Raw genomic sequence first — 14,121 nt, 5'->3', positions numbered from 1 at the left:
CAGGCACCAGCAGCTCTGGCATAGTGCTCTCTAAGTCGATGTGAGCGAAAGTGTATCCCAGGCAGAAAACCAAAACTAAACTCACTGCTGTGGAGTTGGATCTGACACATAGCAATCCCTCCTTGGGTTTCTGAGGCTGTATCACTATGGAAGTAGATTGCCCAACCTTCCTTCTGAGGAGTGGCTGGTGGGTTTGAACCGCCAGCCTTCTGGTGAGCAGTCAAGTGCCTTAGGCACTATGCTACCAGAGCTCCCAGGCAGAGGTGACAGCATATTCAGAGAACTGAAGAAACGTGCTGTGGTGGGAGTGGCAGCTGGCCCTCATACTTTGTAAGCATTATCCTCTTAGCCAAAAGAACCAAAGCCTTGTCCCATGTAACAACCAATTTCATCTGAAGCCCTAACCCTCAATTCCCATCGAGCCTCAGGAAGAAATACTTATTTCTCAACAAGAAGGAGGTGATGTCTATCTGCTTCAAAAGTCTGTACTTTGGGGCCTGTTCTGGTTACCCTGTGCCACTCTAACAAGAACATAACACAAACGGGATGGCCTTAACAAACAGGAGTTTATTCTTACAATTTGGAGGCTTTAAGTCCAAGTTCAAAGTGCCAGGCTCTAGAGGCTGGGTGAAAGCCCCTTAACCTTGGGGTCCAGCTCTGCCTCCTGCTCCCAGCCCACTGGAGCTAGAGGTGTTTCTTCACTCAGACGGCTGCTGGCTGCTGAGGCTGAGAACCCCCAAGGTTGTCAAGTAAAAAGGCACAGTCTTGATGTTACCAAACCACATGGCAGGCAATTAATTTAAGTCCATTGTAAGTCCCAAGGTCAGCAGAGCATGACAGCCTGGTGAACAACGACACAGCTACATGCAGGGTTCAAACATGCCATAGGCTAGAAACATTCCCAAGGCTTCTCCTTATATCCAGGAAGCAGATCACATCCTAAAGGCAGCTACTCAGCTGCTTGTGGTAGATCCCACCATGGAGGTGATTGCCAGTCTCGTCATGGGGAGCCACTCAACCAGACCCAGCCAAGTTGACACACAAAACAATTCCACCCCTTGTCAACTTGACATCTGTACAGATCTTCATTGGGTGGCATCTGTACAGATCTCCTCACTGGGTGGCTCCAGCCCCCTAGTTCCTCTAAGTGGCTATCTCACCCCCTTGGCCTGGTGGCCCCATTCCTCTCCCTCTGGGGCCTGGCAGCCCCGCCCCCTCACTCTTGGGCAGCGGCTATGGCTCCATCCCACTTGCTCACATGAACGAGCAGCCCCTCACTCCAGAACCAAGTCGGTGAAGGCCTGGCTCTTTGAAACCTAGGGGGCTGTGGTCATTCCACCCTCAGAGGCCATGGTCCTACCCTTTCAGGCTGAGGCAGCTCTGCTTCTGTTTCCTTGGTCTCCGCTTCTGCCGATTAATTCCCGAGGGCAACCCACTCTGCCAGGAATATTTTTGCCCCAAAGGACATTTAGCTTCCTTGCTCCGTGGGCCAGCCAACCTGCTACTCCATTTCAAGCTGGTCTCTTCTACCAATTAATGCCTGAAGGCAACCCACTCCACCAGGAAGCCGCCTAACCAAAGGCATCAAGCTTTCTCCTCCGTGGGCTGGTAAGGCTGTCGCTGTCTCATGCCGGTTCTCTCTGCTCTGCTCCTGCTGCCTCTCATGCCGTATGCCGGGGTCTCTCTGCTGGGGTCTTGGATCAAGGATGCACTCTACTCCTGTTTCCACATTTTAGGTATCTGTCAGAGCAGCACCCCACTCTCTCGGTACCAAATTCTCTTCTGGTTACCACCATAGGGCCCTTTAGAATGGGTGTTTCTTTAGCATTCTCTCTGGGATGAGCTTCATTAGATTCCATTTAATGACTGGAGTGGTGGTACATCCATCTGTGTCTGGGGATGGAACCCATTGTCTAGGGCTGCACTATCCCATGGAACTTTCTATGAAGATGGAAATGGTCCATCTCTGCGCTGTCCAATACAGTGGCCACATATGGCTGTGGAGCACTTGAAATGTAGTTAATCCAACTAACACACTGAATTTTTAATTTTAGCTTTTTAAAATTTAAATTGTGTTTTGTTGTAATGAATTTAAATGTAAATGGTCAGAACGGTTCCTGGCTACTATCCTAGACAACACAGGTCTGCGGCTCCATCCACCTTTCCCTTCTCCTCTCCATTCTGTGCCAACAGCAACCCCTATCGCCAACATCTCTGTGCCTAAAGACACAGTTGCCTGGAATCCTACAGGGGTATTCTCCCATTAATTGGTCAAGGTCCTCAACCTTGTGTCCAGCTGCCACCTGCAGGATTTGAAGAGCAATGGACAGAAGTAGGCCTGATCTGTGATCCCTGAGCTGGAGACTGCTGGAGCCTGGCAACAGCCAAGGCCACCTCATCCTCACCAGCCTCACCCCAAGGCAGCCCCTCTCTATGACCTCTGGCTGGAGAGAGAACCACCGGTGAGAATGACTCTGGGCACGTTCTCAAGACTCTTAAAGAGGCCTCAGTAGGGAAGCCCTGGCCCCTGACGACCATTTTTATGAAGCGAGGTAAGGGTCTTCCTGGGCCTTGCTTTCAGTGGTGGCCTGGGCCTATTTTCATATCATAAAAGCTGTCCTCCTTCAAGGAGCTGGGCATTTTCAGAGAAGCCGGGCTTCCTATGATACATTCCTGCAGAGATTCTGGGTTGTGGGCACAGGCCTAACTCTGGAGAAGTGAACTTTCATCAAAATAGAAGTCTATTAAGCCAGTGTCTCCGCAGCCTTTGTCTCTTTCAGCTCTTATGAAGGATAGAATCAAGTCGATCAGTAGCAGTGCTGCTCATGGTGAGGTTCATGCCCCCCTCGGGGATGATCCCAGAGTTTCTGAGGGGAAAGGTCATGTGTAGTACAAAATTACCCTCTTCCAACTTCCAGTCATGATAGCAGATGGATCACACACTGGAATTTCCCTACTCCCACACTCCAAAACATACAAAGGCAGAATATATTTAAAACATAGAGCTAACTCAAAATCAAGAAAGAGAAATCACCAAGGACCAGCAGTGGAGTGGGAATGGACACTGCACAGCCCACAGGGCCTGAGAATTACTCCAGGCCTTAGGGACTGTGGTGTTAGGTCCCATGGAGGTACAGGAAGTTGGCCTCATAGACAACTGAGAGCTAGACTTGGGCCCTGTGTGAAACCAGAGGCCAGGAACCAAAGGCTAGACACAGATCAGAAAGTTCTTGTCCACCAGGTGAGGGAGTATCCTCCCCAGGTTGTGGGTAGAAACTAGAACCCTGAGCCTTCTACCTGTGGGAAGTGAAGCCTCTACTTCACTTTCCTCACAGTGAGGACACCCAAGGTGAGAAACCAACATAAATCTTGCATTCAGTTTTCCCACTCTTCTAATTGGGATAAGAACAGTATTTACACCAATGGCTTGTCATGAGGTTTAAATGAGTTTTATAAACCCGGAACATAGTAAAAGCTCAATGAATGCTAGACGTTTATTACAACACATGCACTTGGCCTGGCTCAATGAAGCGAAGTGGCTACAATTATCAGAGAAGCTGCAAATTGGTGTTTGCTGGAGTTATGAGAGAAGAGAGGCCTGGAAGCTGTGCAGGAATCAGGCAGGAAGAAGAGGGCATGTGTGCTGGAGAATAGACTAAACACAGTCTGCAGAAGACAAGATAGTGAGTCAGGTCTGGGATATCTCAGACGACATGCCAGGCAAGAGTGGCTATCTGGGTATTTATTTAAGCTCTTAAAAATCCTTTGAAAATACTCAGTTCCTACCACACAGTGACAATGACGACAGCTATCACTCACTGGCACCTGTGCTCGCTACACACTTCACATTCTTCATCGCCTTTAATTCCCACAACTTCTCTGTGAAGAGTTGTTCTCATCATCCTTATTTTATTTCCTTCAGTGAGAAATTCAACTCAGAGTTAAATGACTTGCTCAAGCTCTCATTACTAGTAAGAGGTGGGATGGGATTTGAAGCCAGGTATGCTGAACCCATGCTGGGGCTCAATGAAGCAGAAACAACCCACCACAGAGGAGTCACTACCAGGGATGAGTCTCCATCATGAGCCTGAAGTTCTGGGGAGACCTTCCCTGGTAGTTGTTCCTTAAGGCCTCTTCTCTCAAACTGTGGAACAGAATAGACACCAATAGGAGCCCCTCATACTGGACACTTGGTCTCAAGTTCCCCTCCCAGCAAGTTGGTGCCAATGTCCTGGTCTAGTGGCTGTCATGCTTTTGACTCATTTAGTAAAGAAGCCCCATGGAGCTGTGGGGCGGCAGCAACAGGGCAGGGAAGCCGCCAGGCAGGGATGGGGCAAGCAGCTGGCCTGGGCCTGTCGGGGCAGTGACGGGCCGTGTGCTTGTCTTTGCATCATCACTGGGTTCTCACGTCATTGGCCCTGGAAGAGGTACACACACATGCGGTCAACGGCCATGTGGTGTGGAACTGCATCTGAAATGAGGCTGGGTACAACACTGGGAGCAATTCCCAATCGTCTCAAAGAGCAGCCATGTTCCTTCCCTTCCCTTCCTTCCTTATGATCAGATTCACACTTGCCTCTACCCTCTACTCCTTCTATCTGAACAGATTCGAAGCTGCCTCTGTGCTGGGTTGGCTGTTCCTGCTTCCAAGAGGTTCTGAGCAGGACAACGGCTGCTGAATGATTTGCACATGAGAAATGGAAACCTATGTGCACAAAAACATGTATGTAAGTGTCTCTACTGGGTTATTAATATTCTCCCAGAGCTGGAATATCCCAATGTCCTCCAACAAGTGAATAAATGATAGAATACTCCCCAGACATAAAAGTAATGAACTGGATGGAATCCCTGAGACTTTGGCTTCTGGACATCCTTCAAAGCTAGAACTGAACTCACCCCCATGGCTCAACTTTCAACCACACGATAGGCCTATAAGGTGAACAGTAACACCAGGCAGGCACACACTCATTAGAACAATCAACCAAACAAGGTCCAAATGGTGGCATCTGCCCAGGGATAAAGCTCAGAAGCAGGAAGGGATAAAAAAGAACGAATGAAAATGGTCAACAAAACGCGCATGAACTGCTGAATGGAAAACCAATTTGCTCTGTCAACTTTCACCCACATCACAATAATGGAAAAAAAAAAAAAGTAATGAACTATGGATTCACACAATATGGATGAATCATAATTGTGTTAAATGAAAGAATCAGACTGAAAAAGCTACATACTAATTTCATTTATATACTATTATAGAAAACTATGAGGAAGGGAACAGACTGGTGGCTGCCAAGGGCCAAGGGTGAGGGAAATTTCATTGCCAAGAATATACACATTCTCTCTACATAAACCAGTTATGTAGGATTTCAGCTTCCTGGTTCCCTTGTTTTAAAATACAAATTATACAGATGTTGTACACTGCTGATTCCCCCTTCTCAGCTCCCCTCCATCCCAGCAAAAAGAGTCTTTCAGGGAAAAACTTAACGCCAAGTTGTGGAGAGGTAGGGAAGTACGTTATAGGGCTACTCCATTGCTCAGCTCATTTTATTCAGTGACAAATGTTCTCAAAATACATCTGGTCAAACCGTGTGGAATTATTAGGATTCTAGCTGTGTAAAGGACTGAGCACCCACAGGTACATATGACTGCTTACTTGCTTCTAAGAAGTTGCGGTCTGTGCCAGAACCCAATGCTCCAAGTTCAGGATTCAATATTTGTGTCTGACACTATTCTAAGAAAGTCTACAGAAACCTCCCTTCTATGGAGTTCTGTGTCAGATGGAACGCTCAACGCTTAATTACTACTGGAGCAGCTCTCCCCAGTCTTCGCTGCACAGCTTACTGGGTGAACTTTAGGATATTTCGGTTAGTGCTCACCTGAGGGGACATGACTTTCTGGCTTACAATCTTCTTCCTTTCCAGGGGAGGTCAATTATATGCCAAGCTCTGAATATCTGCTGTCTGCATCTTTCCCAGTCAAATATGCCTTGCAACTAAGGTCATCAACCATAAAGCCTAGGGATGGACTGTTTCTCCCCTCACCTGGCGATTGTGGACAGAAAGACAATGACAGTCTAAGACTTGGAAAGATGAGACCCAGAGCTACAGGCAGGCTTCTGAGTTGTCCACACTACTCTGGTTCTCAGGGAAAACACAACAGAATGATTTTTCCATAAACAATTTTTATTTTTGTTCTCAGTATATGCCCTTGAAGATTCCAAAATGTCTGGAGTTTCTGATTCTCCTGGGACCAAGAGTAGAAGCATTGTATGGAAACACTCAACCTTGGCTCATGACTCTCTCCTGAGGAGCTAAGTCGGAAGGCCTCGGAGAGAGGAAGCTGACACTCACACCTTATTCCAAGATGGGTAACACAGTGAACAAATTATTAGTAAAACATAGACTTGGTCTATAGAGGGCTTCAAATATACATATTCTATACATATAAACCTGTTACATAGGGTTTCAACTTATTGGTTTCCTTGCGTTTTGTAATTAAAATACAAATGATATAGATGTTGTACACTGCTGGTTTCCCCTTCTCAGTCCCCCTCCCTCCCCGACATAAATAACATCACAAAGGTCAGGTGATCCTAAGAGTTTTTGCTGTTGCAGATACTTTGTTTTTAAAATGACTTTCCCCATCCTCCCCTGCAAACTACCTCTGAGAGTTTGTATATAGCAGCATGGAACAGACACGAATGGGGACAAGCATAGATCTAACGGGGAGGGTGCTGAACGCTGCTTCTGACTGACCGGCACCAGATGGGCTTTGGCATTTCCACTGAACGGAGGCTACGATAGGAAGCAGAGAACGTGCAGTGCGGTTCCCCCTCCTCCAAGGAGGAGGTGGCTGGACCACTGAGAAGAGCCCTAAAGGCGTCGAGGTTTGGAGATGGAGCACAGCTCCGGAAAGGTGTTGGCTCAGTATTTACACAGTATCCTTAAGCTGTATTTTCTTTTTAAGAAATGTGTGTTTCTGAAGATGTCTCTTTTGGGCATGGGTGGGGAAATAAGGAACTTAAAAACAAAACAAAAAAATAAACCAATTCCCACGTATTTAAAAGTTCTGTTATAAGTCTTACTCAGTTATCTTCACACACATCATTAAAAGTAGATACTGACAATGATTGGTTTCTGATTCTTTTTTTTAAGAGCACGAGAAAGAGAGAGAGAGAGAGAGAGAGGAAGGAGGAGTGCACTAAGGAGAACGCCGTCCCTTCTTCAGCATTAAGTGACACTGGATGGTCTGGATTCGGTTCTTCGCTGGGACAAACTCAGGCTGCAGCTTCAAGGTTGATTCATACCACACCAGTGCTTTTTCAAACTCTTCCTGTCAGGGGACAAGGGGAAACTTGAGAGGGATGATACTACCAGACTAAATATTTCTCAAAGAGCATGTCTGTCCCCCCAAACTAGTGACAATCCTGCAGAATCTCTCAATGGATCTACAATCTCTGAGGAAAACTCTCAGGTCTGGGAGGAAACAATGACCTTCATGCCCAAGATCCAACGTCACAGAGAAAATGATGGGAAAAGCTATAGAACCAGAAGAAAGGGGAAGATCAACTTTTATAAAGGTCTGACCTAACAACAGGATGCTCACAGTAACTATAAATAAGAACTGACATAACCGAAAACCTACTGTGTGCTGGCACCATGTCAGGTGCTTTACAAGTTTATTTAATCCTCACAGAAACCTCTACAACCATGCCTGACAGATGCTCCTCTTTTCTAAGTCCTCATTCCCTCCTCCTTCAGCCCCTCATGTATTATACCAGCCTGAGTTTTCCACTGCAGCCGGACAGATGGGAATGACCTGCACATTTTGAGAATTTTTTCTAATCTTCCTAGCATGTAAAAATATCAACATGGTTGGAAATGATTGTTGCCATATTGAAGGTGTTCATCTTTCATTCTACACTAATACTCTCAAGGAAGAGCCCAATGCCTCCTTCTCACCAAATGAGACACAATTTCTCACTTACGGTAGCAAATTGCCCATTTACTGGGAACAAAAGTAGATTCTTCAATTTTAAGAAGCAGGAGGGAAATCTGCACGTTCAGCAAGACCCCTCTGGGCAGATGATACTTTGTCTTTGAAGTCAAGGATGGCAGGTAAAGCTTACAGCCCGGGGTCCTCATTCTAAGACCCTTATTGAGAGTATCTTGGGATTAGGCCCATGTGTGACACCAAGCTTTAGATGAGAGTGGATGGCATGATTTTTGGTTAAAACTGGTTGTGACAGCTTCTGGGTGACCCCCTAGATTTTAAGTTCCAAAATCAGTTCTTGCTTTTGACCAGAACGAGGGTCATCTTCTCTGTAAATGGTTTATCATGAAGCTAGTGGCATCGCTCTTTAAACATTTGGTGAGCATCTGCCACGTGCCAACCACTGTGTGAGGTGCTGGGAACAGGGAGATGAAGAAGAGGCTTACCCCAAGGAGCCTATAGTCTAGGGGGAGAGATAATTTCTTAAACAAACAATTGTAAAACAAGTGCAAGTACAAGAGAAATATGCACAGTGCTTCACGAGTGCACTGATGATGCTACTGAGCCCAACCTGGAAAAGCGGGCATGGGTGTGTGCATGGTGACGTGGGGTGCTATGTGGTTTTCTGGAACAGTGACGTCTCTAGAAAATTGTACGTAAATGTGACTCTACTGACAGTGTTAAACTCATTGTCAGGAACCACATGGCTGCAAAGACTGATGATTTTTGTGTACTTTTTTTTCTTTCTTTCCTTCCTCTCTCCCTCCCTCTCTCCTTTCAGTCTTTCCTCTTTCCCCTCCTCTTTTCTAAGTCCTCATTCCCTCCTCCTTCAGCCCGATATGTATTATTTTTAAAAACTCTCAAGCCTCTTATCTCCACTCCTAGTGGAGGAGGCAGTTTTAGACACAAAGCTTACAGGACACTGAGGGAAACTGACGTATTTAAAGAAGGTTTGAAGTCAAGGAAAATGTACCACTGAAAGAAAACTGCTGAGTGGTGTGCTCTGCTCACCCCTAACTCTCACCATTGCTACGTAGACATTGCCCAGGGTGAAGTGGTTCACAGCAAAGTGTGGTGCGATTTCTACTGCCATGGTGGCTACTATGACAGCATCGTTCCAGAGTTTGGCATTGTGTAAGATGTTGGCCAGGCTGATCAGGGGCACGTCCTGGGAGAGGGAAGGAGAACAGAGAGAAGCATTTTAGAAACTCTTTGAGTTTTTGTCCTTGGCTTTTGTGATCATCATAATGCAATCAGTGTTTCCTGTTAAATCATGTAATGGTGCAACTTAAAGTGCTGTGTGTGATAGATAAGGAACTTGTACCAGGATGTAAAACAATGCATGACTTCTTCCACTGAGAATGTCTTTCCTCAGAAACGGAAACATCAGATGAAGGTAAACAATGCGCTGAGTGATGTATCTGATGCACATGCTGGTGCCAGCTCCTTGTCTCACTGAAGATCGGCAACAAGACATTCATAGACCAATACCTGTCCACAGACCCCATTGTGAGTAACTCTGCAACAGAACCAGGAGTACTGCATCATCCAAAGCAGCGCTTAGCAAACTGTGGCCCATGGGCCAAACCAGCCCACTGCATGTTTTTGTAAAGTTTTGTTGGAACTCAGCCATATCTGTTTACATGTTGCTGTGGCTGCTTGTGGCTACAATGGCAGAACTGAGCAGCTGCAACAGAAAGCACTTGTCCTGCAGAACTTAAAAGTATGTGCAATCTGGTCCCTTAAAGAAAAAGTCTGCTAACCCCTGATCTGGACAGTCTCTGGGTCTCTCCCCATCGCCTAGCTGCATGTAGCACAGAATGATGGACTGAACAACCAGCAATATTATCTTCATCACAAATATTCCCTTTAAATGAGAAACCTTTCTGCTGTCTGTACAACACTGTACTGGGTTGTGTACAGGACACAGAAGGAGCAGGAAAAAAGGCCCATCTTTGTCCTAACTGGGCATCCATAGAGTACATGTCATTAGATGAGATCATAGAGGTTCAATCACTTGCCTAGGGTCGCAAAGCTTACAAGAGGCAGAGCTATGTTTAGAACTCTGCAATGCTCAACAGCAAAGCCTGAACTCTTTCCACTGTTCCAATGCTGCTGTATGAACAAAGACAACATCGGCCATGTCTTTAGCAAGGGCAAGGTCTATATCAATGCACAACTCAGCACCTGCAGATACAAATGGCTGTTCAAAACTGCACATTCTCAGCCATCGGGACAGTAACTGACCTTTGGGAAAACAATGATGATAGTTAAAAGCATATTATTTTTCTTCCTTTTTTCCCTTCCCTTCCTTTCTCTCTCAGGTTCTTTTTTGTGGAAAAGGTGGAGTCAGGTTAAGATCAAGAACTAGTCAATGTACCTAAAGAAATGGAAATTTGCTTTCTGACTTCTGTCTCTGTACCTGGAAACAAGTTCAAGTGAGGAGCAGAAGCCAAACAAGTACAAGAGACCTCCATGCCCCTGGGGATAAGCTAAACCCAGAATGACTTTAGGGTGACAGCCAGCTTAAGCCAGTGTATTTGCTGCACCATAGGTGGCTCTGGATATACTGGCAGGGGTATGACATGATGTGGTATCTTACAATGATCTAGAAGACTTTCCCCCACGTCCCAATGTGCTGAAGTTGGGAAGTCAAGAAAGGGGGTATAATTCACAGACTGGCTGCACGTGCAACAACGAAGGTTTTTCTGTCCCATCCCACCTCCTTTCACCACTTCCTTATTGGCTGAATGTGAGGAAAGCTCGTTAAAATCCCCAAATAAACCACTGGGCAGTGGACAGGACCAGGGACAGAAGCTCCCACCCTGAATCACACCCACCTTCATTTGGTGTGGAGCGTAGTGGAGAGCCTGGCGGAGGCAGTCAATTGCCTTCTTTCCCTGGCCTTTCACTCTCCAGTACAGAGCTGCCATGCTGGAAAGCACCCAGGAGGTCTGGTTCTGCAAAGGAATCAACAGCTAAGGCCCTGTGCCTTAAGCAACATACTCATTACTAATAAGAATAAGCACCGTAACCAGAGCAACCATCCTCTAAATGAGGACTCACTAGGTGCCAGCACTTTATGTTCATCCTCTCTTGAGTCCTCATAACCCAGTAAGCTTGGTACTAATATTATTATAGCCTTTTTGTAGGAGGAGAAAATTCAGAGAGGTTACATATCTTGCCCAAATCCACTAAACTACTAAAATGACAGACCTAATGTGTGATGTCCACGTTCTTCTTCTGCGCAGGTAACTCATTCACATTTCAAAAATCAGAAAGTATACAAAGCTATACAGTGTGAAGTTTCACCCTCCATCCTTATCTCCACTGTATAAACACTGGTTTTAAAATTTCTCATGCATCTTTCCTGATTTTGTTAAGCTCTGTACCAGCAAATACGGATAGGACTGCTACAACCCAGCCCTTTGCGTACAACATAACCCGTTCTTTACATAAAGGTAATGCTCATTCGCACTGGGCTTATTTTACTAAACACCACACTTTGGAGCGCTCACTACATCAGCACACAGAACGCTTCCTCATTCTCTCTTTTTAAAAAAACAGCTGCGTAATTTTGCATCGTGTATCACTATTTAACTAGATTGCTATTCATGGATATTTCTCTCCACCCCCACCAATTTTTACGGTAACTAAGCTGCAAAACACCGTTGCACAAGTGTACGTGTATGTACAAGTGTGTTTGCAGAACACATTTCCAGCTGTGGACATGCTATGACAAGGGGATACACACTTACCATTTTGACATACAGTTTCATTTTGCCCACCAGATGATTTTTTTTTTTTTAAACAAAAGGTCTGTATATTTATTAGCCATACAACACACCCATAATAATACTTTTTTTAAAAATATATACAAGTGGAGATTAATCTAGTCTTTAGTATCTGAATGAATGTACTTGCTGGATTTTTTTTTTTTTTTTTAATACTTACTTGTGATTTTGGGGAAAATATACATAGTAAATTAGCTTCTCATTTAACAATTTCAGCACCTATTATTGGGAGCTCTGGTAGCACAGTGCCTAAGGCACTTGACTGCTAATCAGAAGGCTGGCAGTTCAAACCCACCAGCCACTCCTCGGAAGGAAGATGGGGCAATCTACTTCCATAGTGATACTGCCTGGGAAACCCAAGGAGGTGTCACTATGAGTCGGGTCTGACTCAACAGCACATTAGCAACAACAACAATATACCTATTATTTGGGAGCTCTGGTAGCACAGTGCCTAAGGCACTTGACTGGTAACCAGAAGGCTGGTGGTTCAAACCCACCAGCTACTCCTCGGAAGGAAGGTTGGGCAATCTACTTCCGTAATGATACTGCCTCGGAAACCCTAGGAGGGGTTGCTATGAGTCAGGTCTGACTCGAGGGCACATAACAACACAACAACATACCTATTATTCAGTGATACTGCCTACACTTTTCATAATGTGTCAGCATTCTCCCTCTGTCCGTTCTGGTTGTTACAATCCCATTAATCTAGCTCTTCTGTCCCCCCTTATCTTCTCATATTTGGTCCAGGGTAGACGTTGACCACTGGGTCTCATTTACATGATTGTTTACAAGAGCAAAGTACTCATGGGTAGTGGTATTTTGTGAGCCACTCTGTCTTTTGGTGAATAGGTAACCTCTGGGAGTTGAGTTCCAAGTTTAAAGGGTATCCCAAGTCAATAGCCTTAGGGATTCCTCTAGTCTCCGCTGGTCCAGTAAGTCTGGCCTTTTTTTCCTTTAGGAATTTGAGTTTTGTTCTACATTTTTTCTGCCCACATGCTTTCTGGAACCATCTATTGTGTCCCTGGTTGGAAAATCTAGTAGTGGAAGCCAGACACCATCTAGTTCTTCTGGTCTCAAGGTAGGTGAGGCCATGGTTTTGTGGAGTATTAGTCTTGTAGACTAGTTTCTTCTTGGAGTCTTTGGTTTCCTTCTTTCTCTTTCGCTACAGATGCATAGAGACCAATAGTTATATCTTAGATGGGTGTTCACAAGCTTTTAAGACCCCAGACACTACTCACCAAACTAGGATGTAAAACACTGTTTATGAGTTATGTTATGCCAATTGACTGAGTTGCCACCTGAGATAGCCACCATAAGATGTGAACAACTTAATCCCCCTCTAGAAATATATGAGTCCCTGTTTCCTTATAACCTCACTAGAGTGTGCTATTACACTCTTGGACCTGTGTCAATCTGATAGTGACAGTGGCAGGGGTATGACATGATGTGGTATCTTACAATGATCTAGAAGACAACAACATATCAAAAAAATAATTCATTATGACCAAGTGGGGTTCATACCAGGTATTCAAGGGTGGTTCAACATTAGAAAAACAATCAAGATCATCTATCACATAAATAAAACAAAGGAAAAAAACCACATGAACATATCAATCAATGCAGAAAAAGCATTTGATAAAATCCAACACCCACTCCTGATCAAAACTCTCAGCAAAACAGGCATAGAAGGGGCATTCCTCAAAATAATAAAGGGCATATATGCAAAACCAACAGCCAACATTATTGTCAATGGAGAGAAACTGAAACCATTCCCTTTGCAAACAGGAACCAGATAAGAATGCCCTCTATCACCACTTCTGTTCAACATTGTCCTGGAAGTCCCAGCCATGGCAATGAATTGAGTCTGACTCAATGGCACATAACAACAACAAAAACAGCCAGGGCAATAACACAAGAAAGGGAAATCAAAGGCATCCAAATTGGTAAGGAAGAAATCAAACTATCTCTACGTGCTGATGATATGATCCTATACAAAGAAAACCCAAGAGACTTAGCAAAAAAAATCTATTGGAACTAATTGAGAGACTTAGCATAGTGGTGGGATACAAGATCAACATACAAGAATCAGTTGTATTCTTCTACACTAGCAAAGATATTACTGAAAAGGAAATATGGAAATCAATACTATTTACAGAAAAAAAAAAAAACAACAACAAAAACTTGGCAATAAATCTTACCAGAGACACAAAAGACCTGTGCAAAAAAAAACCTACAAAACACTACTTCAAGAAACCATAAGAGATCTACATAAATGGAAAAACATACCATGCTCGTGGATAGGTGTTGTTGTTGTTGTTGTTAAGTGCCGTCGAGT

At 44.8% G+C, this 14,121-nt stretch overlaps 1 protein-coding gene across 1 annotated transcript in view; it reads right to left on the bottom strand.

The window, feature by feature from the left end:
- Positions 1-7,200: 7,200 nt before the first annotated feature.
- TTC17 (tetratricopeptide repeat domain 17) overlaps positions 7,201-14,121 on the bottom strand; it is a 152,426-nt gene continuing 145,505 nt past the window's right edge. Inside the window, exons 23-25 of the mRNA XM_007946512.2 lie at positions 10,833-10,952; positions 9,017-9,160; positions 7,201-7,332 (exon numbers count right to left, since the gene is read on the bottom strand). Coding sequence (XP_007944703.1) covers positions 7,201-7,332; positions 9,017-9,160; positions 10,833-10,952 — 396 coding nt within the window. The remainder of the gene's footprint in view (positions 7,333-9,016; positions 9,161-10,832; positions 10,953-14,121) is intronic.

This window comes from Orycteropus afer, unplaced genomic scaffold (genome assembly GCF_000298275.1).
Source record: "Orycteropus afer afer isolate SDZICR_OR568_19922 unplaced genomic scaffold, OryAfe1.0 scaffold00165, whole genome shotgun sequence".
Lineage (NCBI taxonomy): Eukaryota > Metazoa > Chordata > Mammalia > Tubulidentata > Orycteropodidae > Orycteropus > Orycteropus afer.
Note: the sequence above shows the minus strand (reverse complement) of the source record. Positions and strands in the feature narration are given on the sequence as shown.